This window comes from Tilletiaria anomala (genome assembly GCF_000711695.1).
Source record: "Tilletiaria anomala UBC 951 chromosome Unknown K437scaffold_52, whole genome shotgun sequence".
Classification (NCBI taxonomy): domain Eukaryota; kingdom Fungi; phylum Basidiomycota; class Exobasidiomycetes; order Georgefischeriales; family Tilletiariaceae; genus Tilletiaria; species Tilletiaria anomala.
The window spans coordinates 27550-55540 of NW_013546970.1; the positions used below are offsets into that span (position 1 = coordinate 27550).

Sequence of the window (27991 nt, forward strand, 5' to 3'; positions counted from 1 at the left end):
TCTGGTAAGATGGTGCAGGGCCGCCGGCCACAGAAGGGCAGCACTGTTCTGGCGCCTTGTAGCTGCACATCGTACATTTGACCCCTTAAGAGTTGAGGGTGCGATGACACTGGCACAGTGGTAGGCCCCCGCACTGGCAAGGGGCTGGAGTTTTTAACCATGAAGATGAGCTGAAGATGAAAATCAAATTTCAGTTGGCCCGTTGTCCTCCACCTGACCAGTCTGATGGAAGTTGCACTAGTGTCGCCAGCCAAGAGGCCGTGGAAGCAGGAGGATGTAGGGCTGCTACAACTCATCGCGCTGAATTTGTTTCAAGCGCGGCAGAGGCACAGAGCGCTGCCCTGTCGATCCTCCATCCGTTCCTTTCCTCTCGAATGTCGGTACCGAATGAAAAACGACGAAATTCGCTTCATCGACCAAGTGTCGAAGAGGTCTGCTTATCAATTCAGGCTCATCTACTGCACCCCGCGGAACAGCAGAAAGGAGAGATCTGAATGAGAGATATCTCCTTTCTTTCCTTGCTTCGATGGCTGGTGCTCGTTCCCCTCCATGAAGCACTGCAAAGTGCAAAGATATCATGAATCTCAACATCTCCTTTGGAAATGAAGTTCATAAGCAGCTCCCGAGTCTGAAGCGAGTGGAGATATACACTTTGGAAGGTGGTGGCGTCACCTGTACATCAGCGCATCAGCCTTGGCAACTCGTCTCCGCATCCTCTCGTCCAACATCCACCACTCCCATCCCATCCGATCTGCCTTCATCCGCGCCCCGCCTCTCCTAGTCCAAAACCCCTTCACCCACTCCTCACCCTTTTCCGCGTCCTGCGGGTCGCCTTGTATCCATACCCACACTCGTTCAACTCCACCGAAGTCGTTTCAGAGTGTCGCTCGCTTTAGAGGGTCAGTCCACGCGAAGCTTCCGTTCATCTCGGACATCAAGTGCAGGACTGGGAGGATCCCCGCAAAAAGTGACGATGCTGGGCAGATCGGTTGCATCGTTGGTCCTTGCGACTGCCCTCCTCATCGCCAGCGGTACCGAAGCTGTGCATTCACACGGTCAGCAGTCGGTATTCAGAAGGCACGTGAAGGCCAAAGGCCGGAGGATTAGCTTGTATGCGTCGCGAGCGTTGCAGGCGCGAGGAGGGTCAGAATTTAGCGGCATCTTTTCTGGACGAGCTACGAACTACGCACCAGGGCTAGGGTGAGTTATTTTTGTCACGGCCCTTTCTAGGCGATGCTGGCCAGACGTACTGACCTTGCATGGTGATGATCCATTGTCAGCGCGTGCGGCGGCTACAATACACCCAGCGAGTACGTGGTTGCGCTGAACTCTGCGCAATTTGGACAAGAGTGGTGCGGGAAGCAGATCTCTATCTGGGCGAATGGGCAGAGCGCAACAGCTCAGGTTGTCGACGAATGCCCTGGCTGCCCTGACGAAGCACTTGACATGTCGCCAGCGCTCTTCAGCCAGTTCGCACCCATTTCGCAAGGATTGTTCCAGATGAACTGGCAGGTCGTTGACGCCAATGCGCAGACAAGCTCCTCATCGAGCAACCAGTCGTCGAGCAAGAACACAAACACATCGAGTTCGCCCACCAGCATTAGCAGTAGCAGCACTTCCGCGACGAGCAATACAGGCACCCCTTACATCAACGCAGCTGATACTAGTACGATGGCGTCTGGCGCGCCAATGGTCATATCGACAGGCTCTGACTCCAACCTGGCTGGACTGGGTCAGATTGTCAACGGCTTCGTCCAACTTGCTCAAGAAGGTCACCAAGGTTGACGGAATCGCTGCAGCTGCCTGTTGCACAGGCATGCGCCCCGCGTCCTTCTCTGCTCTGTTTGTCGCGTCCGAAGCGTATGCCAGCTACTTCGCCTTTCCTAACCGTCTGAGCGCTCTCTTTGCTTTCCCGCCACCGGCACTCTTTGGTAACCCATTCTTTGCGCTCTATCGCCAGCTGCATTCACATGCACACGCTCTTTTCACCCTGCTCCACGCACACTGGACAGTGCGAGCCCATAGTTTGTCGCCCGTTCCAACAGCGCCCTCAAGCGGACAATATCAGCCTCCGATACCATCCTTCGTCCTCTCGCGCATATTGCACATTAGCATCTCTGTCCCCTTTGCCCGATCATCCGTATTTGCTCTGCAACAACCACATTCTACAGCAGCGCGCGACCATCGTCACGGTCGTTTATTTTCGCGCGGCACGGCTGCAACCTACGCAACCAGACACCGCCCGGATGGAGCACCATGCAAGCTCGTCGTCCATTCCCATTGCTATTCGCAACTCGTCTCTATATCTATTGTTCCTGCATGTACCATCCCTTAGCACCACCGCCTGCCCCTGTTAATTCATCGGTCATCATGTGACATATGTAATGGAAGGCACGTCGAACACACGCAGACATACCTACCTACACAGGTCTTTTTATGGGATTCATCTCGAGAGGACTGCAATGGAATGTTGGCGGCATCCTCCATTACGACAAAAGCTGGCAGTCGGCACGCATCGATTACATGCCACCATCTTGGCATGCGGCGAGCTGCCATCTGCGTGCATTGTGCAGAAGACCTGCTCATGCTCTTTTACGAGAGGCCACCATTGATGATGAATTGCTGGGCGTCCGTCCCAGTTGGCAGGCGGCGCCTTGGGTGATCCGTCAATCTGTTGTGAATGGCTGTGCACTGAGTTGGGGGATGCTGACGGGTTGCGTACCCGGTACCTCATCGCCATTCGCCGCTGATCCAATCCTCGAGTCTCCTACTGAAGAAAGCAAGATGCGTTTTGTTCATTTTTGGGGGACGAAACTGACAGCAGATGCACGACTCTTCCAAATCCCATACTCCTGGAACGCCGAGGAAAAAAAGAAGAAAGAACAGAAAAGAGCGGAAGCGGGTCTTTTTTTCTGTGGAAAACCTTGGCTGCAATTAGGCGCCACATGGCAACTGTGGCACGGCGGCCGAGAGTCACCAATCCCGACATGCGGCATCTCCAAGCGCGGAAAACGAGACGGACGAAGAAATGAGGGCCAGGGGGCCGCCAGGATCCCCCATAGCCTCGCGCGTTCGTCTGAATGCTCCGGAATCCCGCGGAGCACCTTTCGAAATTCCGGGCGATCGGAAGGATTCGCAAAGGAAAAATTGGACAATGACCGAAACTCTAGACGCTGTCCCGGGTGCTTGTGTGTGTGCTCCTTTCTCGTATGTGCACTGCGCGCCTATGCCCCGATGCGCGGACCTCCTCCCTTGTTGGCTTGTGGCCAGCAGCACGGATGAGCGCACACTGCACCCTTGATGACAAGGCACCAGCCCTGTGTATTCCTGCCTGGCACGGCACTCCGTCGATCCTGTTTCGGTGTGCACTGTGCTGGCTGCATCATCTCACCATCAGTCACCATGATCATTAAGAGGAACAGCCTTTCGTCTCGCCCATCTATGATCCTACCTGCAGGCTACATCCTCACCTACCTTCTTCACCGACACCATCGGCTACGGCCACGACATCTCCGCAACAGCATCGATGCTGGTTGGCGAGAACTGCCGTTGAGTACCCCTGATCCCCCACTCCCCGGTCGCACGGGCACTTTCCGGCCTGCCCGCTCGTGTTGCAATTTGACGGAGCATCAAGCACTCCAACAAACCGTCCCGATCACGTCAATCCTATATCTTGTCGCCCTCAAGGCATAAGCTTCTTTTTTGCTGGCTCTTCGACGACAAGCAGCAGCATCCGCTACTTCGTATTCCATTGAATACATCCTGTCGTCTGCTCTGGCGAGGGTTGCTTGACCAAGTGGTTCGAGGTGAGTGGGGCGGCGGCACCGAGCCCACAGGCATGCGGCATGGCAGTGCTGACGACAGGACCGATTCCTTCTTGTCTCCCTGTTCCCTTCCACTACCCTTCCATGACTTGGCCCCTCTATCACATTTACCTGCATTATCTGCTTGCTTTGCATGCACTTCTCTTCATATCTGCCATTCTACCCTGGTACCCTCGTACATGGTCATCGCGCTCAGAACGCAACAAACCTCGCACCCGCCAAAGAGGCGGGCGTAACCGCAGCGGGTGGGCGACATGAGTCCTACAGCAACAGCACCAAAGCTGCCACCTGCTCAGCTCATTGCGCCGATCGAGGACTTGACATTGATTAGTGGCCTGCTGGAGCCAGACGATAGCAGCTCGGACGAGGAAAAGCCCCGGAGTCGCCGGTCCAAGAGTCCCTCTGCACGCTCCAAAAGCCCATCCGGCACTGTTGATCCTGCAGCTGGCCTCAAACACAAGTCTTCGAAGGACCGGCTGGCGAATGCGATTATCGATGGAGGCGCAGCGGCGCCGCCGAGGTCGACGACCTTGCGCTCGGGCGCCAGCTTTACGGCAGATGATAACGCGCCGCCCGTGCCAAAATCATCTGTTCTTGCGGCGGCGACCAAGTTGCCCGCCGCGACAGCGAGCCCATCCGCCTACCCTGGAGCGACCATGAAGTCTTCACCTGTAGCAGTTCAATCGCCGCTTCCCGCGTCGTCCTCACCCGAGCCGACATCTTCCCCCAGATCGGGTGGTCCGCCTTCCCCAATCATAGGGCGACCCCGGTCAGGGAGCCGGCGCAGCTCGGGCTTCCTCTCGCGCATCACCAGCGGTGGCCGCACGTCCTCTTCAGCGTCCAACGACCTTGCGCTCTTCCCATCGCGCGACAGCACCCACTCGCAGTCCTCCTCATCGAAACGCAACAATCGCGCGAGCGAATCGCCCAAGGCGGACATGGTTGACCTTGCGAAGCCGAAGAGCAAGTTCAAGAGCGGTGTCAACTGGAATGCCGTCGGCGTGTATGGCGCCAACCCCGACGATGATGCTTTCATGCAGTCGTCGCCCACGCGTGAGGGCGGGCCTGAGCTCGAGGACGAGATAGGCGCTCTGGACGACGCGCCAGCAGCGTCATCAACATTAGCCTCCGCATCAGCAGCAACAGATTCTGGCCCTGCCGAGGGAACTGGCGCGGCGCGATCGCATCGGCAGTCGAACATCAAGGAGCTGCAGGAGATCGCCGGCATGGGCAGCACGGCTGCCGTACGCGCGCTCGCCAATAACTCTGACCTCAGTGCCGTGCTGTTCCCCGCGGCGCGCAAGGCGGTGCAGCAGCAGGAGGCCAACGCGCAGGCTTTTGCTGCAATGGGTTTCCAGTCTGTTCCTACTTCGAGCCGCTTGCAAGCGTCACCCTCGTCACCGCGCGATGCGCCTGGCAGCGCGCCCCTGCGCCCCGCCACAGCAACAGCGTCACTTCCGCTTGATGCTTCCACATCGCCTTCCTCGTCTACAGCGCAGCAGATGTGCCAGGCTTCGCTCCGCGGCACCAGTGCCGGTGCCGGCAGCGCATCGCCCGTCTCGGGGTCTGTCTTCGTCAACGGCCGGCCGCAGCAGGCAAGGGGCCTGTCAGAGCGGGTCGTCAACGAGGCGGCGCAGAGAGTGCTGCAGGAGGCTCGAAGCGCTGCGATGGGCCGAGCTACGACTCTCAACCCGCAGTCTACCGCTCTCAATGTTGGTCCGCCTTCCCAGAGGTCGATGCCGCAGCAGAATCAGCAGCTAGTACCAAATTTGAATGGTAACGGAAGCGCAAGCAGCAACGGCACTGGGCCGGCCAAAGTCGCCAGTAGCGGCAGTGCGCCGCCTTCTGCATATAAGGCCCCGGCTGCAGCCGTGGCTACCGAGAGGGGTAACAGAAGTGAAGATGCCAAAAGCGCTGGTCAGTCAAGCGAAGTCCATGGAAGCAGCAAAGACTCGGTCAAGGACTCCCGCCGACGCAGCCTGCTCTCCATGCCCAGCTTCCATAAGGAGAAGAAGGAGAAGGAGGACAAGCGGCAGACGCGCAGTCGCGGGCCGTCGCGTGCTAGTACTCCACCGCCTGAAGGGCCAAGGACAGGAGGTGGTGGAGGGACGCCGGGAAATGGGAATAGCAAAGCGGCGATGGAGGAGGGGACGAGCGTACCCGGTCGTAGACGTAGATGGGCCGACACGCGCGAGCTGGACCTGCTCGCTACGGAGCTGGCCGCACAGGCGCTTGCAGATCAGCACCTCTCACAGGGCGTAAGCCATTTCCCCTTCTCAGCACCGATCAGCGCGCAGCTCATGCAGATGCCTACACAGCAGCTCATGTCGTCTTCTTCGCGCGCCAACTCAGCGCACGGGCACAGCAATCCCGGCAGCGCCAGCGTCGGCGGCAACGGCGGCGGTGGTGGTGGTGGGATGTTCATGACTCCGTCTAATCAGAGTCAGATCAGCTTCCATGGCGGCAGCTCCGGCAGCGCCACATCTTCCGCCAGTGGGCATGTCCTGGGAGGCGGTCTCGGCCCCCTTTCGCAGATCAAGCCCAACTCTCTCCCGGCTAGCGCTGTGCCGGACAGCGCGATGACACGCTCGTCGCCACCTGGGAGTGGCTTTGCAATGGTAAGAATTGGCGTGCATATCTCCGCCAGCTGCATAGGCTGACCTTGATTTTCTCTCCCTCTTCTTCCTGGATGCGCAGAATGCCAATGAGACACGCTCGCTCGACTCGATGTCCATACACAGCGTCGGTAGCATCCCGCGCACCACACGCTCGATGCCTGGCACGCCTTACACCAGCACTCGCTCGCAGCTCGGCAGTTTGCCACCGGATATGCTCACCGGCCTTGGCGACGGACCGTACCCCTCGCTCGGACGCCGCCTGCCTCTCGACCCAATGGACGCGATCGGCCTAGATCCCTTCGGCTTCCCCGTCTCCCGGGACCAATCCCTCTTCGAGACCAGCTCTCTGCCCGGCCAACCGATCACAACGCACAGCACCAGCAGCCGACACGCATCAATCGGCTCGAACGACTCAAAGCACCTCAAGAAGGCTGTCATATCCATGTCGATGAACGATCCCAACTCGGCAGCGCAGGGACTCGTCAAGCAATCCAGGTCCGGTTGGTCCAGTCCGTTCGGCGGAGGTAGTCGGAGCAACAGCCGACCACCGAGTCGTTCAGTCACACCGACGCACAGCAACAGCAATTTGCGCGAGAAGGCCAAGGCGCAGGAAATGGCGGTGCATGAGAAGGCACAGGCATCAGAAAAGAGGCAAGATAAGGACGCGTCGAGGCCATCTGCTGCAGCGGCCTCTGCAGAAGATGCGGGACCACGGACGGAGACACGGCCCACAGCTCCGCGCCAATTATCCGCAGCTTCCAATGAATCAGCCAAGGAATCGGGTGCGAAGCAACAAGAATTTGCAGCAGACATGTCCATACTCTCGCAGTCCTCTGGAGCCGGGCGCTCGACGCTGTCGGTCAACACAATTGCCATGTCGAAGCAACAGTCGCGGATGTCCTTCTTTGGCAGTCTCAGGCGCAAGAGTCAGGTTGACCTACACGATGGGAGCCTAAAGCCGTCAGTTGCGACTGCGCCAAGTCTTCCGCCGCTGCCTGCCAGTCCTGTCGCACGGAATGGCTCAGCAGCCGCGCCTGTGGGGTCTTCCGCCTCCATACAGGTACAAGCTGATGCATGCCATATCGTGCGACGGCGCTCCAAGTCGGAATCGTCACCACGCTCTGGCAGGCTGTCGCGTTTCATGAGTCGCTTCGGTGGCAACTCGCGAACGTCATCGCAGCAGAACAGTGCCGAGTCATCCGGTGCGACGACGCCATCCATGCCGCCGGTCAACAAGGCCGCACTCACCAAAGCGCAACAAAGGGTGGATCAGGGTGCCGCTGCTCGCGGAGCGCCGTCCACCCCGGGGAGCCGCACAAACTCGCCAGCGACAACGTTCCACAGCGTCGCATCGGCTGAAACGTCGCTGCAGGAACAGGCGCGCGGGTTAAGACCAGAGGGTACTGCTACACACGCAGCGACTCAACCAGCAGCAGCCTTTGCAAATGCCAGTGCTCCTGCCAGCAACAATGCGGATGCGGGTCGCAAGCTAGACTTGTCCAACAGCTCCGCACAGCCTCGACAGCAGTTACACCAACAGCCACAGCATCGCGCGCCGTCGTCTAGCCCGAGCGTCGGCTCGCAAGGTGCTGATGGCGACCTGTCGCCACCCACGAGCGAATCGATGGGCGAAGCGGCGAGCGTCCGTACGCCCAGCACGGAGATGAGCGGGAGCTACGGCGTCGCTGCAGCTTTTGTGTCGGAGCTGGGCAACGGCAAACTAGCCGGTGTCAGTGGGAACGCCAACGCGAGCGTTGGCAGCGTCGTGACAAGGGTGTTTAGTACCGGTTCGGGCGCGTCTGGAGCGCTTAAGGGTGCGCCGGCTACTCCTTCTGCACCTGCTGCACAGGCGAACATGATCTGAAGCGCCGAACGAAAGAAGGAATGTGTGCACGCACTTTCCATGTCCAGCAACTGCGACTTTCCTCTTCCATTCAGGACGATCACATCAAGAGCAACGCAATTACCCCAGTCGCACGAGCAGCTATAATGCGGTTCCGGTAGCTGTAACCTTTTTCTACCTTTCAGGCTCTTGCTTTCATCTTCGCTTCGTCTCATTCATGAAGCAGCGATTGCGCGCTTCACTGCTTTCATCTACACTAACGACTCTTTCCTGGTGGTTTCTTACACCACTTTTCAGCATCATACATTACTACTCCCTTATATGTGTCGTAGTCTCCTGTACCATCATTTTACACGACGCATCGCCCCTCGCTGAATGGACAATTGGTTTTGCGATTTCTCTTCAACGTCTCCTCACCTCTGGTCCCTTTTGTCTTCCGTCTGCCGACTTTCCATACAAGTGACCGTCACCTTCTGCCCATCGACTTGTGAAATTGATGCAGATGCGGCAACCCCGTTCGAACGGTTGCTTTGAAACCAAGAAGGCCGCACATAAAGGTCGCAGAAGGATGACTAGAATGGGCACATCTAGCCTCAGCCCTGGCTCACGTTTATGCTTTGGTGAATATCACTGGGACAAGTACAAGGCCTGCTGGAGGAATACGTGGCAGTCCTTGTTGAATATACTCACTGGGCCATAGCTACTGGTCTCTAAACGCAGAGGATCTTGGTCGACTGGGACCGTTTCCAGGCCTACTCTCACGACTTGAACGGCCGCCTGTACGGAGTTACTGACTCTGTGACAGGGCGATGGCCGTGATGCCCTAGCCGAGTATCTAGTCTGCAGCTCGCAGGCATCCCTCCTACAGGGCGCGGCTCGGCGCGCTACGCTCAGGCTATTGAATCGTGTGTATCACAATGGACTAATATGAACAAAATCACTCGAATAGTGTGGCGGACAAGTGCGAATCCTCATAGGTCGCGTGGAGAAAAGTGTAGGACGAATGGGGAGTATCAGTTTGCTGAATTTAGGACTGCAAAGACGAAGGTGGACTTCAACATCCTCGTCATGGGCCTCCATTTCTTTGTTTTCCTTCACATCTTTTTCTCAAAAAGAAAGAAATTGTTATCTCCACCACGTCTTGGCGGCTGACGATGACGTCAGGGTCTGGTTGCTTGGAGAAGGACTGCATTTCTTTGGCGAAAAGGGTTCACCTCGGACTGCGGCGAATAGTGTACTAGAGATCACACTAAGTGGAGTGCGGGGACGCCATGAGCAGGTACTCAAGTCGAATGGAATGTGCATATTTGCACAGAAGCAGCAGGCAGGGCCCTGGCTTGACTTAGCACTTGCTAGTTGTTTTCGTCATGCGGAGACCTGACGGCTGATTGGCGAATGGATGCGCGCACCCCACAGCAAAGATTAGCACGCTAGCAGCTGTCCCGCAAAGGGGAATCCACTCGTTCGTCATAGAGGACTTTGATGATGATGCTTGCAAGGGCGTGATGCGTGGAGGATGACTTCTACTACTTGCCTTTCTCGTCTCATCTGTAGAATATGCAGTGTCCATCTTCGCTTTGCAGCACTTTTGACCTTCATATTCTTGCCACCACACGCTACCGAAATAGCTTTGGTTTAACCGATACCCACACTTATATTCTTTCAGGAGGCAAAGTTCCACGACTTCAACCCCGCGTCGGGCTGTTCACCATTTCACCAGAGCACGATGGTCAACCCAACTTTCATCTCGGCCAGCACCCTGGTACTCTGCCTGGCACTTGTCGCTTCCAATCGTCAGGCCGGTGTCAAGGCTGATTGGATCCAGGATACTGCGTTTGGCGGTCAAAAGGTCTTCCAGGCTTCCTTTGACTCATGGACCGAGTGAGTAGATTTGCATGCTAGGAAGCCCTACGTTTGCTCGATCTTTACCCTTGCGGTTATTACTGATCCTCTTCATTGTACCACGTGAACCTGAAGATCCGACTTGCGTTCGTACCTCCTCGAGCAGGGCATCATTGCGCCGTCCAACACCAGAGAGCAACTCGTTGTTCTTGCCAAGCAGAACTACGCCAGCATCTCTTCTGGCCTCGCCGCCGCCCCGTCGGACGCTTTCTCTGCCGTTCAGGGTGCTGCTGAGAAGGCTTGGAGCGCCGCATCTTCCTACCAGTCTGCTGCGCGTGTCGCTTTGACCGACACTGCTAGCAGTGCAAGCAGCTACGCGCTCTCCGACCTTTACCACCCTGCTTCTAAGTCTGTCTCGAGCGCATCTAGTGTCGCTTTCAACAGTGCTAGTAGCGCGAGCAGCCTCGCTAGCAAGTCCAGCTCGAGCGCTGCAAAGGAGGCCAGCAAAAGCTCTTCGAGCGTTTCTAAGTCTGGATCATCCTTGGCGTCAGGTGCGAGCAAGTCTGTTTCGGGTGCATTTGCCCAAGCCACTCAGGCCGTCAACGACAACATCAACGACACTTCCGACTGGGTCTTCTCTACCTGGAGCGACAATGAGCTCCGCTCTTGGCTTGTGAATAATGGCATCGTCAAGACACCAGCGGGGGCGAAGCGCGACGAACTGGTCAGGAGCGTGAAGAGTGCATACTCGAAGACAGTGAATGTACCGTACGAGGCTTTTAGCAACTCTTACTTGGTGAGTCGAATTGCATTTGCGAAAGGTTGATTTTCCGTGAGCAACCCGGACGTGCTGCTGATTCTTCGGCAATTTCATAGCACAACTGGCTCGTCGACCACGGCGTGATCAAGACCCCTGCTCAGAAGACGCGTGACGAGTACCTGTCCCTGGCAAAGGATTACTACTACGGAGTGCAGGACGACGTCTTTAGCACTTGGAAGGACGGCGACCTGCGCAGCTGGTTGATCAAGAACAACGTGATCAAGTCCGATTTCCAGGCGGGACGCGACACGTACCTCTCGCTTATCCAGAACGCGTACAAGAACAGCAAAGATGAAATCTACAAGGGTTGGCGCGACAGCGACATGCGCAGCTGGCTCATTAACAACGGCTATATCAAGTCAGGCTTCCAGGCCAAGCGTGACGACTACATCAAGCTAATGGAGAAGCAAGGCAAGAGCGCTGTCGACAGCGCAAAGGACTACCTCGAGTGGCCTGACTCGCGCATCCGCCTGTACCTCTACCAGAGCGGTATGGACGCTAACAAGTTCCCAAAGAAGCGCGATGACATGCTGCGCGAGATGCGTGCACGCTATGTGCCGCAAAAGTCGTTCTTTGGCCAGATTGCGGACAACGTCAAGGAGGGCGTGCGACACGTCTTTGCCGGTGTGCAGGACGTTGGAGGCCAGGTTGAACAGAACGCCAAGCGTGCTAGCATCTCGGCCAGCAGCGCAGCCAGTGCGGCTAGCGCCAGCGTCAGCTCCGCGTCTGCCAAGGCCAGGGACGAGCTTTGAAGTGAGAGACAGAAGCGCAGGGGGCAATGGGATAAGAAGAAGAAACCAAAAAATTGGTAGTCTCAACGCGACTGATCGACGAGGACATAATGAACTTGAAACTTCCTGTCACATCGGCCAATGTACATGTACGCAAAATTTTTCAATGAATCGACTTTTCACGACTGTCTCCTTAACTTGATACTTCCCTCCACTGCTACCGCGATGAAGTCCGCTGGACCATCGCCAGACCAGCGAGAGCTGCGGATCCCCACGGGACTCGAGAGGGGTCTTTGAGGCAGCATTTACTTTATGCGGGAACCGTAGACGCTTGCTGAACCACTTGATCTCTCAGCACTCATCAGAAGAGGCAACAAAGACATCGATGTATTTACGAGTATATTTTATTGCGCTTCTCGCATGCGATCCCTGGGGCCTGGGATGCTTGAGAGAATGCGCTGTTGTTGAATGAGCCAACATGGCAGCGGGCAGCAATGGCCGGCATTTGCTACTTGCTTGCGGTTCCAACGCGGCCGGGCAGCTCGGTCTCGGGCATTGCAGCGACGCTCACCGCCTTGCGCGCTGTCGATTGTCTCGAGGACGCGACGATGCTGAGAATCGACATGACGGTGATGATAGCGAGCACTTCCCACCCGAAGGCTGGAAAGTGCAACAGCTTGCCTCTGGGGCCAATCACACCATAGCACTGCTCGCGTCGAGCCGTGATCCTCAATTGAAGGATCTCTGGTTCGCGGGTAACACCTCCCTCGGACAGTGCGGCCCACCGAATATCAATGACGCGTGCAAGCATAACTTCGACGAGGGATCATCGGCATTTTTCAAGGTCAATTGGAGACAGTGGCTCGTTGAGGCCGGACATGGTGCTGCCCAAGCAGACACTTACCGTCCAAATTTTGTTGGATGCGGCTGGAACTCCACCTTCATCATATTCGTTCATTTGCGAGAAGAAACAGACGACCTCATCGTTTCGCTCGGAAGTGAAAATGACTTCAACGAGCTAGGCTGTGGGCAGACCGGTGCAGCTAGCAGGTCTGTATTAACCAATACGATTCGCTTTCTTCCAATCCGCGCGGCTATCCTCCCTGAGTTAGCCGACAACTCAGAGGCTTTTTGCTTGCGAATCCATTCACTGGTTAGCGGGCTTCGCCACGCTCTTTGCCATGTCAGCTACGTCAAGTCAGGTGGAACGCAAACGTGCCACAAGGTCATTGGCTGGGGGGCTGCGAGGCACGGTCAGCTCTCGCTCGCTTCGCCTCAGCAGGACGGTGGATCCCGGGGAGCCAGCGCAGACAAGCCAAAGGTGCAGTGGTTGCCTAAGTCCATCCTTACGCTGTGCACCGATGGCACCGAGAGCATCTCGATCAGCGTCGCAGCTGGAAAGCGACATAGCGCGGTCCTGATCAAGCGTGGCGGGAAGCACAAGCTGTATCTATGCGGCACTGCTGCGAAAGAAGCCGGCGATCGAGTAGCCGAAAGCAGCATCTTGGACGTTAGCTGCTGCTGGGATACCACGGTATTGCTTCTGTCGAAAGGTGATGGTAGGCGCGTGCTCGCAACTGGAGCAAACTCCAAGGGTCAACTCGGAAACGGAACATTCAACGCAACTGGCCTTGATGATGCTCTGCTGCCTGTGGACGCGATCACAGAGCACATTGCCTGCGGCAGTGAGCATGTTGTCGCTCTTCTGACAGAAAGGAATCACAGCCGCCGCAGGGTTGTCGCATGGGGATGGAACGAGCACGGTAACCTTGGCCAAGGTGACGAAGAGGACCGGAGCCTTCCACAACCCATACTCCACGACGAAGAAGGGCAAGTCACCGACGTTTGGGCAGGATGCGCGACTACTTTCCTTCAAGTACAGCTTAACCAAGGTGATCAGAGCGACGAAGAGACTGTTAAGGCTTGCCGTACATTGCCAAAGGTCGAGCTGCATGCACATTTGAACGGCTCAATCCGGAGATCGACGCTTGCCGAGCTAGCGAAAGCAGCTGGGCTAGACGACAAGGCGGCGCACATTGCCAATAACGACGCAAGGACCCTATCACAGATGTTCGCCGTATTCGACGTCATTCACAAGTCTGTGCGCGGGAAAACAAATATCATGCGAGTGGCGCGCGAGGTGCTAGAGGACATGGAAGCCGACAGCGTTGCGTATGTGGAGATTCGTACGACACCGAAAGCACAGCCGGATCACGGCCTCACTGAGGAGGACTATTGCCATGCGGTCCTGGAAGGTATGGAGGATTACGCAAGCAGCCGAGCAAGGTCTAAGAAACGAACCGTCGCAAGACTTTTGCTCTCGATAGACCGACGGGCGGGCAGAGTTGCAGCAAAGCGATGCGTGGAGCTTGCTCTTCAATTTCGCCGTCGCGGTGTTGTTGGAATAGACCTCAGCGGGGACCCAAGCAAGGGTGAATGGGACGAGTGGAAAGAAGCATTGACGACAGCAAAGGCCGCTGGACTCCGTGTCACGCTGCATGCCGGCGAATTGCCTGACCGTGATCAGGAGATGCAAGAAATGCTCGATTTTCGGCCTGACAGGTTTGGGCACGTTTGCTTCATCTCCGCGGAGAATGAGCAACGGCTGCAAGAGCTTAACATTCCCGTCGAGCTTTGCTTGACATCCAACATCCTCTCGCGAAGCGTTGCACGGTACGACTTGCATCATTGCCAGAGCTACCTGCAGCGCTGGCAGCTGGGCAGAGAAGGAGGCGGGCCAATTTTGACATCTGGCCCTCCGTCACGACCTCGATTTTCGGTTTGTACGGATGATAGTGCTGTTTTTGGCAGCTCCCTTTCGGAAGAGTATTTAATCATCAAGAAGACTTGGCCGGTGTTGGGCATGGACGATTTCCGCCAGTTCAATCTAATGGCTTTGGAAGATTCATTCATTGAGGATGGTCCAGACAAGGCTGCGCTGCTTGGACGCCTTTTGGCTTCTGCGTAGGGCAGACCATCTGTATTCCATATTGTATAGCATAGCATCGCATCTTAGTTCTGAACGGTAAAATGGCAGTCCTGCTCGTTCTCACTGGGTTGAAGACTCTGATTCGAGACTTATTTCGAGATACTCGCTATATCGACTTGTCGGCAGTGTAGATGACGCGTGCAGCGTGAGCTCTCATGTGCTAGCGGTAGGGTGGAGTAAGCCGTCACTCGCAAGCATCACCCCAGGCTCTTGCAGACTTCAATCGCCTGCCGACCCTCTCTGCCTCCCTACGAACACCCGACGCAGGTGCCTTTGTTCGCATATGGGCAAGTGATCGTGTATGCTAAATGGAGTGGCATCGTCGCAGGCGCATGGACGAGTAAGCGGCGCAAGGTATAGGATGCTCAACATGGATCCGACAGGCCACAACGCCAAAGCCCAGGTAAGCCAGTGCTTACAATTTCTACATGTACTCAAACTATTTCACTTACTCCATTTGCACCTGTTAGCCTTTACCTAAAAGTTTGGCGGCCCATACATGGCAGCCTTCAGATGAATTCGGGAACTTCGAAGGCGCGCAAATGGTTGCCGTCTCCCCCAACTTCGACGAAGCAGGACCCATCGGACAGACCGTCGCGCAGCATCCGCAGCCCCCACCGTCCGCTGATGATTGGACCGATGGAGACGTCGTGGCGTCGTTCTCACCAATTCAGACTCGATTTCCAGCACCGCCGAGCGGACAGCCGATTGAAACGAGCGCTCAAGATGAGGCATTCTTTCGCGCGCTGGAACAAGATGCAAGGGAAAAAGCCGCTCGAGTCCCGTCCCCACCGATGATCGACCTCAGAGACGTCGAGCGCAAGCTCAGCCTAACGGAGTCCAAAAGCGAAGCCATTGAAAATGAATTCTCCAGATCCCATCGAGCTGACTCGAGCGCAGATGAAAGGTTTTTTGCGGCTTTTGAGATAGATGCGCAGCCGAGCGGAGCCGGGAAACCAGCGGGGCTTTCAGGTACAGCGCTGGAGCACATGACAGAGGCGCAGGCAACACCAATGGATCTGAAGGCGAAAGAGTCGCAAGGGTGGTTAGACTATCTAACTGGCGACGAAGATTCGCAAGCCAAGTCGCCTCAGAGCGCGGGGTCCAGCAGCTGGTCCGAAACGGCTGGGCATTTTGCGGGCGGACTGAAGAAGACACTCGGTACACTGCGACATCGTGCGGGAGACGTCATGAGCCACCTTCCAAGCGCTTCAGACTTTCTGGTGCCTCCCGATGATGAGGAGTTCCACGACTTCCAAGCGGCTATGTTGCCCAAGCATGTACAGCGAACCATTCCACCCGACCCACGCGGCCAAAAGACGCCCGAGCAGTCAGCTAACCCCCTTGTCCAGAACGAGGGCGCGCGGCGAATTAGTCAACCTGACAGTACACCGACAAAGTCACATTCAGCCTCGAACAGCTCGCTCTCCCCATCGTTCGGAGGTGGGACCGGTAGCTGGCACGCCAATGGCTCGGACAGTAGCTCTGCACCGCACCATTATCCACCACCGCGAGCAGGCTCACTTCCCATCTCAGGCGCGCCTGGATTTGATGCATATCTCTCCGCAACTGACCAGCAATGGAACACTGGTCATTGGAAGATGGAGGAGAAGGAGAAGCACCGCAAGTACATCCCTGTCAGTCTGACGGGACGCCGTGAAGAGACTTCGGAGGTCATTGAGCAATGGCATGCGGCGCGGATCCAGGCGGCACTGCCTCCACGGCTACAGCTCGGCAAGACATGGAGGCTGGTCTACTCGCTTGATCAGCACGGCATCAGCCTGGGCACCCTCTATCATAACGTGGCAAAAGCACTGGACCCAACCTTAGCGAAGAAATCTGTAGCGGGGCTTCAGGACGCCGAGGGCTGGCTACGTGGTGCTAGCGCTGAAACGCAAGGTGCACTCGGCGTCGGCAGCGGTGGTGGCAGAGTCAAGCATGTGGGCGGTGGCCTGGCCCTATCAGATGCAGGTCTTGTGATCGGAATTCGTGATGCAGAGGACAACGTTTTTGGCGCTTTCGTCAACGAGCGTCTTCGCCCTCAACCGCACTACTATGGCAGTGGCGAGTGCTTCTTGTGGAAGACTACATGCGAAAATTCGCCGCAAGCTCCTGATGTTGATACAAAGAGCGACTCGTCCGATGCGCACAAGCGACTGAAAGTCTACAAGTGGACCGGCCGCAATGAATACATGATCTTCACGGAAGCGCATTTCCTCTCGGTTGGAGGTGGCGAGGGTCGCTTTGGCCTTTGGATCGACGATGCGCTTGAAAACGGCGTTTCGTCGCGTTGTCCTGCATTCGACAACGACATTCTTTGCGACGGCAGCTCTGCAACAACCTCGGTCGATGCGAAAGAGGGCAGATTTGAATGTCTCGGTTTGGAGGTATGGGCTGTCGGCACAGATTGATGAAATTGCATTGTATTGGGTGCCGCATTTCATGCATTGTACAACAGAAAACGTCCATACTTGATTTCCAGTTCAAGACACACTACTATTTACTGCTGCTGTTGCGCGACACGGCCCAGTGAAGCAATTCCTTTGCGGAAGTGCAGCCACAATCATCGGGCTTGACTGATGCAAGCTGCTGCTGAGCGTCTCTCAGACTATTGTACGCAAAGCTTTCCGCTGCATGCGCTTTGCGGCGGCCAGAAACCACAGGTTCCTTCAGGCCTTTCGCGTGCAAAAGCTTATCGACGAGGTAGCGCAGCCATAACGCATTAGTGATAGGATAGAACCCTTCCCAATCTGATTGCGTTGCGTCGCGCATCTGACGGTAGACATCAAACTGCATGTCTCCGGTACCGCCAAAGAGCTGTTCGTCGGAGAGCTGTTCGTAGACGTTTTGTTTCGGGCCGACGTTGATGCGAGATAGGGTGAAATCAATGATAATCGCTTCGACGCCTGTTGCAGAAGGCTGGCTCAATGTTGCGATCGAGTGCTGGTCCTGAGCCGTGTGGGGTGTTGATCGAACGAGCACATTTCCCCAGTGCAGATCACGATGCTGTTGCATTGCAAAGACTTCAGTAAGCTGCATGTTGCACGTCAGATTAAAGATTCGGCATACCTCAAATTGTTTCTGCTCCTCTGCAGTAGCCAATGAGGTGACGACCTGCCAAAGGATGCTTGCAGCCTGCTCCCAACTCGAGACCCCAAAGTGCTCAAGGTCGGTGCCGCCATCGGACAACACGACCACCAGGTACTTTTGCTCTTCTTCGAAGCGCTCTGCACAAACCGAGTGATTGTGATCAGCTCCACTACCTCACCTTTGAACTCCAAGAATCTACACACCCGGTGTTCTGTTTTCCGATCCATTTTCAACGGCTGCATCAAAATCGTTCCAGCTTCGCACAAGACGTTCCGCGTAAACTCCTTTTGTGACATGGCAATTCAAAATCTTGACAAAGCCATTTTCGGTGGGTCTGTCGTCACCTTCACAGTCGATGTCCCCGACGGCTTTGGTGACGCGAACTTCGCGCAAAGCGCCGTCTGGGGTCGTCATGGCAGGCAGTCTTTCGCCCTTACTGTTCAGTGCAGAGTAATCCCACGGATCCGCGGAACGCAATGGAATGACCTTGAGCACCTTGCCTAGTTGCGACTCGCTCGTGATCTTTCTCCTGGAGGCCTTACCGCGAGCCGTCTCGCGGGACTGGACGCGATACACCTCAGAAAAGCTGGCTTCGCCAATTTTGACAATAACTTTCTCCGCTTCTTTTGCCTCTGAATGCAGCAGCTGGTTGACGTAGTCATTAAAGTCCAGTGCCTGTTGCTGCTTGCAAAGTGCAAGCAACTCGCTGAAAGCATCAATCCGCCCGGTCTTCAGGCTCGGGGATGCCCGATTATCGTCAGAAGCGATTGTGTCTGCTGAGATGTCCGCGAGCGCATGTCTGAGCTTGCTGAGTGTCGGTACAGCTCGCCTTGGCCTGGAAACTGAGCCTCCCAAACTGATTGCAGGTGAGGAGGGTTCCGGTCGAAAAGACGTATCGCTGTCATCGATGATGCTGAGCGAGTCCATGTGCGAGGAGAGGTCACTTTCCTTAGTTGTTTCATCGAAACTGCTCACATTCTGAGCTGCTTGGCGTCGTGGTCGGCGCGTGCGCCTTTTGCTAGGAGTCCAAATCTCTGAGTTCGTAACAGCTGCAACGACTGCTGCCTTGGTAGATTTGTCGGAATTTCCGCGTCGGAATACGGTCGGGCTGACACCTTGCCTTGCTACAGGTGTTGGTGCAACGTTTTCCTTGCCGATAGACTCTTTTCGCCTATGCTTGGTTCCCGTAGCCTTGCTAGCTTGGGCAACGACGGCATCATTATTAGCACTGTGTGCCTTGAAAGGCTGATATCTGTTCTCAATCATATTTCCATTGCTATCACGCTGGCCGAGAGGCTGCTTTCTCGATGAATTCGAAAGCGTTTTCATGGCTGTCACCTTCTCACTAGGACCAGCTACCGCCTCATCGTCGGAAGGTGGGTCTTGCCATACTTGTAGACGTGTCTGTTGAGACTGTTGGCGTCGCTTGCCGCCGTAGGTGTTGGCGGCGCGATTGGAGGCGAAGAGAGGCATCTCGTCTACCTCCGACTGTTTTGTCAGACCGTGATCAAATGCTACACAGAGTTTGTCAGTGACCAGCAGTAGGAAGTGGTATATGGTAGCTAGGAGAAGAAGACCACCTGCAAGACGACTGTGTAATGGATTGTGCACGAAGCGGGTGTACGACGTGCTGTTAGTGGAACAAGGACGAAACACGTTACAAGCTGTGGATGACCTGACGCGTTTGGACTTTCAGGCGAGAATTTCGGTGAAGTTTGTTGAGTCGAAGAGAACGCGTCGCGTTCAACGATTGTCACGTGACCGTATTCTTCTTTGCTGAGGGAAATGACGAAAAGCTTCGAAAGAGCGATGCTCCGCTTTCCTTCCAGCTTTGGTTGGTTGAAGATATTGCAGCATGGAATTTCGCAATCATCATTCGAGCAGGCGGCAGTGAGTTTCTAATCGCACTGCAAGGTTGGCTACAACATGCGGACCACTATTTTGACTGCTGGTGCAGTCTTCAGGGCCGGTGTCGGGCCTATACCGTCGCCCTCGTCTTTTTCCTCTTCATATCGAGTGGTCCAGCAAGCCTTCGCCTCGACTTCCTACGCTCATCCTGCGGGCTCCTCAGCCTGTTTCGGCAGGGGAGCTACTTTCTCTACATCATCAGTGGTATGCGGCAAGTCTCGTCCCGGTCAGGGAAAGGATGCTCGGATGAAGGCAAAGAAAGCGGCTCAGTCAGGTCAGAATGCAATCAAGAAGGACGAATCGATGCCGCTGGCCGAAGCGATCAGGGTACTTAAGGCTGTTGAAATCGCTCGACCGTTGAACGCATTCGAGCTGCACATTGTCACCTCTGTTGACTCGCATCAGTCCAATTCACTGAGGGGCCGTCTAGCCCTACCACGTGATCCAAGAACCAAGTCCGAGAAGCTGCTCATCTTTGCCGAATCAGGTTCGCCAGCTGCTCAAACCGCGCTTAATGCAAAGTCAGCAGCAGCTTCGGAGAGTGAAATCATTATTGGCGGCGGGGAGATTATCAATGATGTGCTTTCAAATCGCATCTCAGGCTTTAGCAAGGTGCTCGCAACGCCATCGCTGATGCCACAAATCAGCAAGGAACTGGCGAGAAGCCTCGGTCCTCGTGGCTTGATGCCCAGCGCAAAGAGAGGCACCGTTGCTGCAACTGCAGAAGAGATGCAGCAGGCTATTCAAGAGGCCAAAGGGGCGATGGACTGGAGAGGGGATAGACAAGGCGTTGTTCGAGGCGGTGAGTGTCAGTCTCACAGCGAATTGCATCTGGTCCTGAAAATTGACTTCATTGCTTTGCCGCAGCCGTTGGACGCATTCATTTCACTCCGGAGGACCTCAAGCGGAACATTACCTCTTTCCTGCTTGCCATTGTCGACAAGGTATCTGGCGGAGCTGGCACCACTTCTGCAATTTTCTCTGGCTCTGCAGCTGCTGCCGAGGCCCGCGATCCCAAGAAGAGCGCCGCCATGATGCGGAGAGCCTCGGGTGTCATCAAGCAAGTGCACCTGTCTTCCACCCAAGGGCCTGGCATTCTGGTCAAACTTCCAGAATTGATCTGATGTGCATCGTTCAAAGGGAAAGCGGGCATTGGCCTTGATCGCACGTGTAAGAATACAATATGATGCCGGCATTCCCCTTAGAGGAAGCTGTCGTAATCACCCATTGACCTTTTCCGCGATAGGCGCCTTGCGGTCTTCTGTTCGCCGCCATTGGTTGCTGGTGCGGCATCATACTCAACAATGCTTCTGCGGCCAGACCGGCGAGATGGGCCTTTGTATTTGGTGATGTTGGCCGGGAGCTTTTCTCCACGCGCGAGGGCAAGAGCATCCGGGCCAATGAGTGTATGGGCTGCTTTGCGCAATGCAGGGGGTTTTGCACGCGCTTCCTGAGCGCGATCTGAAGCCCGTGGAAGCTCGATTGCCTCAAGAGCTTTAAGAGCGTCATCGTCACTGGCGAAGAGACCCTCGAGCATTTCCTTCTCGCTCGTCCCTTCTAGGCTGCCGCTACTAGCAACGACGCTGGTGCCAACGGGTGCTGCACTTCTTCGCGTAAGGACCGGAGCCACCATGGTGGCCTCGTCAGCGAGCGCAGGTGCGACTTGAACCGTCGCCTTCCCATTCTTGCTGCTGTGGGGAAAAAGGTCTCCCCATTGCGCCTTACGCGCATCCTGGTATGCTTGCCTCCCCGCCGATTTGGCGATGGTGAAGCGTTCGATAGCTCCTGACGCGTTGCATGCGTCAAATGTGACGTGCCCTCCTTTCTTCAGAGGTGGTTTCACCAGCCTTGGCCAGCTGTAAGCCTCGAGGCGCATCGCTTCCAGGTCTCCAGGTGTGACTTCCTCAACAACTGCAGAGTCTGCAACGTCATCACCGAAGCTTGAGGAAGCGGAGACACCCGATTTCTGATGAGCAGCAGAGGCACCTATCCCTTCTAGGGAGAAAGTGGCGAGAGCGTCCTTCAGTTGCTCTTTAGTGATTTCTTCTGCACCAACACCTGCTTCCTCTTGCATCTTGCGCAAAATGTTAGGCATCAGATCCATCAGCTCCTTGCGCGCAGCCGCATCTTCCGATCTGTCGCGTGCCTCGTGAGCCATCTCTTGCGCGTCGGCCTCTTCTTCGTTCTTTAATACCTGTGAAGGCGACCCGATCTCGGAAAGCAGACGAATCGAATTGGCTGTCTGCCCTGCCACTTCACCTCGCCTGATCGCATCGATATCTCCCACTTTTGTCTTAGCCGCCGCCTGTCGGAGTCGAAAGCTGGCCTCAAGTTGTGCAGCAGCATCCTGAAGCGCATCTTTTGTTTCCAGGGTGCCGTCTTCTACAGCCGGCGAAGAGTATCCAGCCTCAAGGCTCGGGCGTGGCCCACGTCTGATGACAATATAACTGAAACGCGCCTCGCCATCCTGAGCGGCGGCTCGGCGGCTCTGAGCGGTGCGGCTGTATCTCGGTAGATGAAGACTCTGCCCGAAGCTGCAGACGGGCAGTCCGCGCGTGAAGCTGGTCATGTTCCTACCCAAAGGCGATGAAGGCGGGAGCCAGCTAGCGAAGGGGTGCAGCAGTGGACAAGGCTTATCGTGTGGGCACTGATGTCAATGGTCAACGCGAGGTGTATCTAGTCATCAGCATTGCGGATGCTCTTCTATCCACCAGCTTGTTGACTCACAGGCGCCACAACATGAGCCATTTCTAGTGTCTGCTCGTCCTCTCCAACTCTCGATGGCGTAATATCGCCTTCTTCTCCCGAAGCTTGCTGAAAGAAGACATTGTCTCCAATGGTGAGGGTCTCACCGTCCTCGACGACTGTTACCTCCCGCCGTCCCTTCTTGCTCGATTTGTCAGGTGCATTTCCTAGCTCAAGGAGCTGAGATCGCGCGCTTGCGACACAAGCAAAGCCCCGCGGCGTCGCGGAATCGATGATCACGATCACCTCCGCGTCCTTCCGTTTCCACATGCGTTTGACGTACTCTTGCCTATCATGATCCGTGGCGAGTGCGCTCAGCTTGAATGCCGAAAGCAGGATAGTGGGTGTCTTTGCGCTTGCATCTTCCGTCCTGTAGAGAGGCCGGTAGGAGAAGGTGGCATAGATCCTGTCTTTGAACGGAAATGTGAAAGCCCCCTTGCCTTGGTCCTCCTTTAAGCTTGAACGGCTTGCTTGTGAAGGCGTTCCCGATGACTGTGCCGCCAGATCCGCACCCACGTGCAGGATGCCCATGCCAGAGTCAGACCCTTGGTACTCTGCCGGCCCCATTACCTCATCTTGTGAAAACGTGTCTTCAAAAGCCCAAAGGCCCTCGCCGCCCTTGCAGTCCCATTCGATCAATCGCCGCGGACTCCAGCCTGAACGACTGCTACCGCCAGCGGTAGGTAGATCACCCCCGAGTCTTTTTTGCACCTCAGTAAATACGCTGCGAATAGCTGCATAGCGGAACGGAGAGTTCAATGCGAAATGCGCGACGACGGAACGGGGAGTCGCAATGCCGGAAGGAGGGGGGGTAGAGGAGGCATACTTGGAGAACGTGCCAGACGTGGAGGCTGCCTCTTGCTGAGCCGCATAATCTGCCTTCAAAGCAGATTTACTGGCTTCTGCAGGGGTGTGAAGGGAAACATGCATATTTTAAGCGAGAAATCTTCTTAATCCTCTGAATAAACCATGCTCACTGGACATGATAGTTTGCGTCCTATCTATCAACACTTGCGGCAGAGATATCCGTCCGTTCAGCGTCATGCCGTAGCGAGCTGCCGGACTTCGTCGCCGAAGGGATGAGGTGAGATTGCCTTCGCCTTCGATGCTCCTGTCTTCTTCATCGTGGAGTGCTTTGGACTTTCCCTTGAGATCCATATAGGCACCTTTCTGTTCTGAGGCTTCAACGACATTTTCCACGCCGTGATGAGCATTACGTTGTCGATCGTGCGGTAGCTCGGGGAAAGGCTGCCTTGGTGGCCGGGCTTGTGCAAGAGAAGCTCGCAGTGATACTTGTGCAGCAGCTGCATACTGAGAATGGCGCGAAGCAGAGCCAAGCTTGCTGCTACTACTTCCAGCGCTGCCGCTGCTGGACGAAGTGGCGGTGGCGGCAGCGGAGATAGATGACGCCGTCGCACGGTGTGCTGCCATCTTTCCTATGCAGCCCTGCGGGCTTCTACGTAAATGAGCTGTTGTTATCACACGCAGTGCGGTCGCTGTTGGAAAAGCACGCCAAGTCCTAGACCATCATTCAAATAACATGCGCGCCGACCTCGCCTTGAACTCAATCTCTTCCTTCCATCTCTTCATTGAGCTTTGACCAGTTCACAGCGAGCTAGTGAGAGGCTGCATATCAGACGATCAAACGCGGAACTCGGAATTCGTGAACGCAACGATCTTGCACGCACTCGACTGCTCACTGCTCTCCCTGGCCACTACTACTGTTGCCTACTCCAGCTCACGTCATGTGGTGTATATATATATACACTGCCCTAGATGCGTTCAACTGACGTTGACACGTCTCCACGATCTTTAAAGGGAAGGCTGATACAGACATATGTCGACATCGCGAGCCTTAAGGACTAGCATAAGCTAGAAGTGTTGAGCCCCTTGAATCGCGAACTACTGCCGAGAGAGCGCGTGTGGGGAGCGGACTCTGCTTGTCGCATCGGACGGACAGGCGCCAGTAAAATGTCGGCGATCAAGATGCCTTCTGCGCTCAAGAAGCGCCCCAGCTCGCATGGATACCAAGGCGGAGCTGCGGGTGACAACGCCCGCCAAGGAAGTAGTCAGGGAAGGCGTCCGGGCCCAAGCCATGTGGGGTCGGTCGACCGGCTACCGAGCTTTTACGCTGGGGGCGTGAGGCAGAATGGCAACCAGGGGAAACAGAGATCCGGCCCGCAGAGGTGAGTGGGGCGAGTGTTCTCAAGATTTATGACGAATACTTGATCTTTTCGCTCTTTCTTTTGGTTGATTTGACACAAGATCAACAAAGGCGCTAGGAAAGCTCAAGATTCTCCCAGATGCAGGCGCTCCCGATCAGCACAGGGGTTCGCCCATCGTGCACTTGTCAACTGAGAGTCAAAGAGGGTCAGGCGATGAGGAGAGCAGCGATGACGACGTTGACCAAGAGGATCACGATGAACTCGCAGAGAGACATGCACAGCTCAGTCAGATTCCAGAAGGGTCCATGCGAAGGGATGCGAGGCGCTTGACGCGGAAAGCTCGAGCAAGCTTGCCCAGGGTAACAGCATACAGTACAGCAACGTGAGTAGCTTGGCAGGCCGTCTAAGGTCATAAGACCGTGCATGCTAATAATCCTTCGTGTGCGAACCCTTTGCAGGTCCTATCGCATGCGAGAGCTGACAAAATGGCTGCAAGCACGCAAGAACAGTCATCGGACGAATGCCATGACGTTCGATGAATGTGTCTACTCCACTTACACTTACGAACTCATCAACGCTTCGCACGGGACATCTTCGCAGCTTTACGGCGTCTCTAACGGTCGCAATGAGCCTTCGTATCATCATCCACAACGCCACCATCATAGTAACAAAGAGTACTACCTCGACAGTCCCCGGGTGCGAGCACGAACAGGTGACTTGCTGGGCATCCCCGAGCTAAGTAATGAGTATGAGGCGGAAGACGTCAGCGGAAGCGCCAACGGGAATCGCAGCGAAAGCACGCATGCGTCATCCACCACGATTGTCGACCACCAGGAGGACGGGTCATATGCTCAGGGCCACATTGGCGATGTCGGGGAGGAAAATGAGGAAACACGGTTGCAGCGCGAACAAGCAGAGCAGGAGGCGAAGTTGCGTGAGGAGCAGCGCAGGCGCGAAGAGGCTCGGAGGAAACGTAAGGAACGATTCCTGGTGAGGGACATCATACCGGAAATCTTTGTGATGGAGTACGGAACCATCGTCATATGGGGGATGACCGAGGTGGAGGAACGACGTTTTCTCAGGGAATTGAAAAGGTTTGAAGTCGAAAGGCTCTCGCCAGAGGACATCGAGAGCGAAGACCTCAATTGGTATCTTGCGGACTACAGTCGGTGAGTAGCGATCATTGACGGCTCGAATAGCAGCCGGGCCGTGTGCCTATCACATAGCTTATGCTTTCTTGCCGCTTCCAAATCACAGCATCTACAACGATGTTATCACCCTACGCCGTGGCTCAAGCTACATGACCAAGCTCTCACTCTCGCATGCGCTTGCGCAGTCAACCAAGATTAGCTTTTTCGAGGGGGTCATCGAAAATACAATCGATGCGACCAAGGGCATCCCACAGAGTATTGCCGAGAGCGGCAAAATCGGCATGCCTCCGGCGGACATTATGAAGCAGATCGGCCATGTGAGTGCATAGCCGACACTTCCTCTGATCAGTTCCGAATTCTAAAGGGGCTGATGATCATTCGAATGCAATGCGCAGCTTTTCATCCTGAGAATGAACATCCACCTTGTCGGATCCATCGTTGACTCTCCCGAGATTTTTTGGGCTCAACCGGATCTCGGTAAGCATTTCGTTAACAAACTCGCTGCACGCGAGGCTGTGACTACATACTGTGACTTATCTACCCCTTTCATCTGCTACCTTGTTTTCCACCGCTTTTGCAGAACCGTTGTATTCGGCGGCGCGCAGCTATCTCGAGATCCCGCAGAGGATCGACTTGCTAAACGCCCGCGTCGAAGTGCTGCAGGATATGCTTCAGCTGCTCAAGGATCAAGTGTCTTCCAGTCATTCGGAATGGCTCGAGATCATCGTGATCGTGCTCATCGTATTGGAAATCATCCTCGGTGTCGCCACCAGTGAGCTTGCTTTGATCAGCCAGCACTTTTTCTATCAAAGCCCGATCACTGAACCCTTTTCACTTTTCGATTTGGAAACCAAAAGTGATCGTCGACCTCTACTTTGCGTAGAGACCTGGTTTCAATATGATGCTGTAAATGTTCTGTGCTATACTATTACAACAGAGCGCGAGAAAAGACAAGCAAGTGTGAGGTCCTTGCCCTGAGCCGATATTACGGGTCGCAATTACGCCACTCCGGGGGCATGTACGGAAGCTTGAGCTTGTGGAAGATTTGCCTCTCAGTGAACGTGTCGAGCGTACGACTAGTATCCTTCTCGACGAGGCCATCTGAGTTGAATTTGTAGCCCTCCTGCTGAGCGACCACGCGCAAATCGCGCTCGAACTGCTTGGAGCCGGTCCAGCCGAGTATGGCGGCGCCGTAGACTCGATATCTGCAGAAGATGATGTCTACGCGCCTGTGCCGCGAGACGGGCACGATGGGCGAGCGAGGCGCTTTGAAGACAATCTCCATGGTGTGCAAGCCATCGGATTTGGAGCCACGGCCGTTCATGTTGCTCAACGAGATGTAGTGTGTGATGAGCCCTTTTCTCTCCAGTCGCTCACGCAGCTCCTGCATCTGCGACGGGGACGGCACACCGTGCGGTCCTCCGGATGGGTACGTGAAGATGACATCGACGTCGTTGTTCGAAGTCTTGCCACGGCGGTAGCCACCAACAATGGTGTGCTCTGTCCCCGCGATCACCTCATCCATCTCTGCCTTGATATGCCGCACGATCTCTTCGACTTCCTCGCGCGATATAGGCACCTGTAGGTCTGGCAGGATCCTAAGCGCCTCGGGCACCTGGATATCGCCGCCTTTGCCAGGGCGCCACTCCTTCGCCACGATGAGCTCCTCAATGCGACGGTAGCCTTGCGCATACAGCTCGCGAGCTTTTTTGGGGCCGATCTTGTAGATTTGAGTAAAGTCGCTCAGGACCCGGAAGGCATAGTCGCGCCTGATGATCTCCGCCTCGTTGATCTTGCCAAGTTCGTAGTACTGCCGGACCATCTTGAAGGTCTTCGGCCCCACGCCTTTGAGAGTCTTCGCTTTCGACGGATCCTGACGAAGATCCTCAGGGTAAGACTTGATGATCGAAACTGCCCTGGCGTACGGCAGCGCCGTTTTATCATCCAGTAACGCCCGCTGTCGTTGCACAATATCGAGCATGTCCACCAGGTCCTGATTGTACTTGCTCTTCAGCGGCGTCGGCCGCCTGCATGCACTGCTGCTGTTCTCCCATGGCGGCGGATCATCTATGGACTCATTCGTATGCGTCATTTGTGCGCGATCGCCTGCCGGATCCTTTGCATGGCTAGTTCTCTGCGATGCAGGCAGGCATGGTTTCCGCCCGCTGCTAGAACCGGCTACTGAAGCCTCCTTTAGGTCCGTTGCGGATCTATCAGAAGCAATGCCCTCAGAAGGATTGTCCTCATCCCCATCATCGCCCGTCT

General features: G+C 55.6%; 11 protein-coding genes across 11 annotated transcripts; 8 read left to right on the forward strand and 3 right to left on the reverse strand.

Annotated features, from left to right (window-relative positions):
- Positions 1–973: 973 nt before the first annotated feature.
- K437DRAFT_224974 (uncharacterized protein) lies at positions 974–1785 on the forward strand (the record flags this gene model as incomplete). Its single annotated transcript, XM_013387283.1, has 2 exons — positions 974–1200; positions 1281–1785. 2 exons carry the CDS (start codon positions 974–976, stop codon positions 1783–1785), a joined length of 732 nt encoding a protein of 243 aa, XP_013242737.1.
- Positions 1786–3321: 1536 nt separating this feature from the next.
- On the forward strand, positions 3322–3856 carry K437DRAFT_138655 (uncharacterized protein). Its single transcript, XM_013387284.1, has one exon. The coding sequence runs from the start codon at positions 3403–3405 to the stop codon at positions 3691–3693; it is 291 nt and encodes a 96-aa protein (XP_013242738.1). The 5' UTR covers positions 3322–3402; the 3' UTR covers positions 3694–3856.
- A 222-nt stretch (positions 3857–4078) lies between these two features.
- K437DRAFT_263247 (uncharacterized protein) lies at positions 4079–8306 on the forward strand (the record flags this gene model as incomplete). The annotated part of the gene is made up of 2 exons (XM_013387285.1): positions 4079–6442; positions 6522–8306. The coding sequence occupies 2 exons, from the start codon at positions 4079–4081 to the stop codon at positions 8304–8306; spliced, it is 4149 nt and encodes a 1382-aa protein (XP_013242739.1).
- Positions 8307–9533: 1227 nt separating this feature from the next.
- K437DRAFT_274586 (uncharacterized protein) lies at positions 9534–11746 on the forward strand. Its single transcript, XM_013387286.1, has 3 exons — positions 9534–10166; positions 10263–10923; positions 11004–11746. The coding sequence occupies exons 1-3, from the start codon at positions 10012–10014 to the stop codon at positions 11697–11699; spliced, it is 1512 nt and encodes a 503-aa protein (XP_013242740.1). The 5' UTR covers positions 9534–10011; the 3' UTR covers positions 11700–11746.
- Positions 11747–12103: 357 nt separating this feature from the next.
- K437DRAFT_257074 (Metallo-dependent hydrolase) lies at positions 12104–14656 on the forward strand. The gene has a single exon (XM_013387287.1). The coding sequence runs from the start codon at positions 12157–12159 to the stop codon at positions 14644–14646; it is 2490 nt and encodes an 829-aa protein (XP_013242741.1). The 5' UTR covers positions 12104–12156; the 3' UTR covers positions 14647–14656.
- A 271-nt stretch (positions 14657–14927) lies between these two features.
- K437DRAFT_257075 (TLD-domain-containing protein) lies at positions 14928–17154 on the forward strand. Its single transcript, XM_013387288.1, has 2 exons — positions 14928–15070; positions 15138–17154. Exons 1-2 carry the CDS (start codon positions 15038–15040, stop codon positions 17076–17078), a joined length of 1974 nt encoding a protein of 657 aa, XP_013242742.1. The 5' UTR covers positions 14928–15037; the 3' UTR covers positions 17079–17154.
- A 9-nt stretch (positions 17155–17163) lies between these two features.
- Positions 17164–18171, reverse strand: K437DRAFT_224973 (uncharacterized protein; the record flags this gene model as incomplete). Its single annotated transcript, XM_013387289.1, has 3 exons — positions 17164–17673; positions 17737–17894; positions 17961–18171. 3 exons carry the CDS (start codon positions 18169–18171, stop codon positions 17164–17166), a joined length of 879 nt encoding a protein of 292 aa, XP_013242743.1.
- Positions 18172–19968: 1797 nt separating this feature from the next.
- K437DRAFT_224979 (ribosomal protein L1) lies at positions 19969–20789 on the forward strand (the record flags this gene model as incomplete). The annotated part of the gene is made up of 2 exons (XM_013387290.1): positions 19969–20467; positions 20533–20789. 2 exons carry the CDS (start codon positions 19969–19971, stop codon positions 20787–20789), a joined length of 756 nt encoding a protein of 251 aa, XP_013242744.1.
- A 13-nt stretch (positions 20790–20802) lies between these two features.
- Positions 20803–23937, reverse strand: K437DRAFT_294865 (uncharacterized protein). Its single transcript, XM_013387291.1, has 3 exons — positions 23388–23937; positions 22393–23312; positions 20803–22312 (listed from the first exon to the last, which is right to left on the reverse strand). The coding sequence occupies exons 1-3, from the start codon at positions 23839–23841 to the stop codon at positions 20867–20869; spliced, it is 2820 nt and encodes a 939-aa protein (XP_013242745.1). The 5' UTR covers positions 23842–23937; the 3' UTR covers positions 20803–20866.
- Positions 23938–24237: 300 nt separating this feature from the next.
- On the forward strand, positions 24238–26662 carry K437DRAFT_257079 (DUF155-domain-containing protein). Its single transcript, XM_013387292.1, has 7 exons — positions 24238–24596; positions 24676–24957; positions 25034–25744; positions 25833–26043; positions 26122–26203; positions 26307–26498; positions 26584–26662. Exons 1-7 carry the CDS (start codon positions 24382–24384, stop codon positions 26607–26609), a joined length of 1719 nt encoding a protein of 572 aa, XP_013242746.1. The 5' UTR covers positions 24238–24381; the 3' UTR covers positions 26610–26662.
- A 49-nt stretch (positions 26663–26711) lies between these two features.
- K437DRAFT_225019 (Nucleotidyltransferase) lies at positions 26712–27818 on the reverse strand (the record flags this gene model as incomplete). Its single annotated transcript, XM_013387293.1, has 1 exon — positions 26712–27818. The coding sequence occupies one exon, from the start codon at positions 27816–27818 to the stop codon at positions 26712–26714; it is 1107 nt and encodes a 368-aa protein (XP_013242747.1).
- Between the last annotated feature and the right edge of the window lie 173 nt (positions 27819–27991).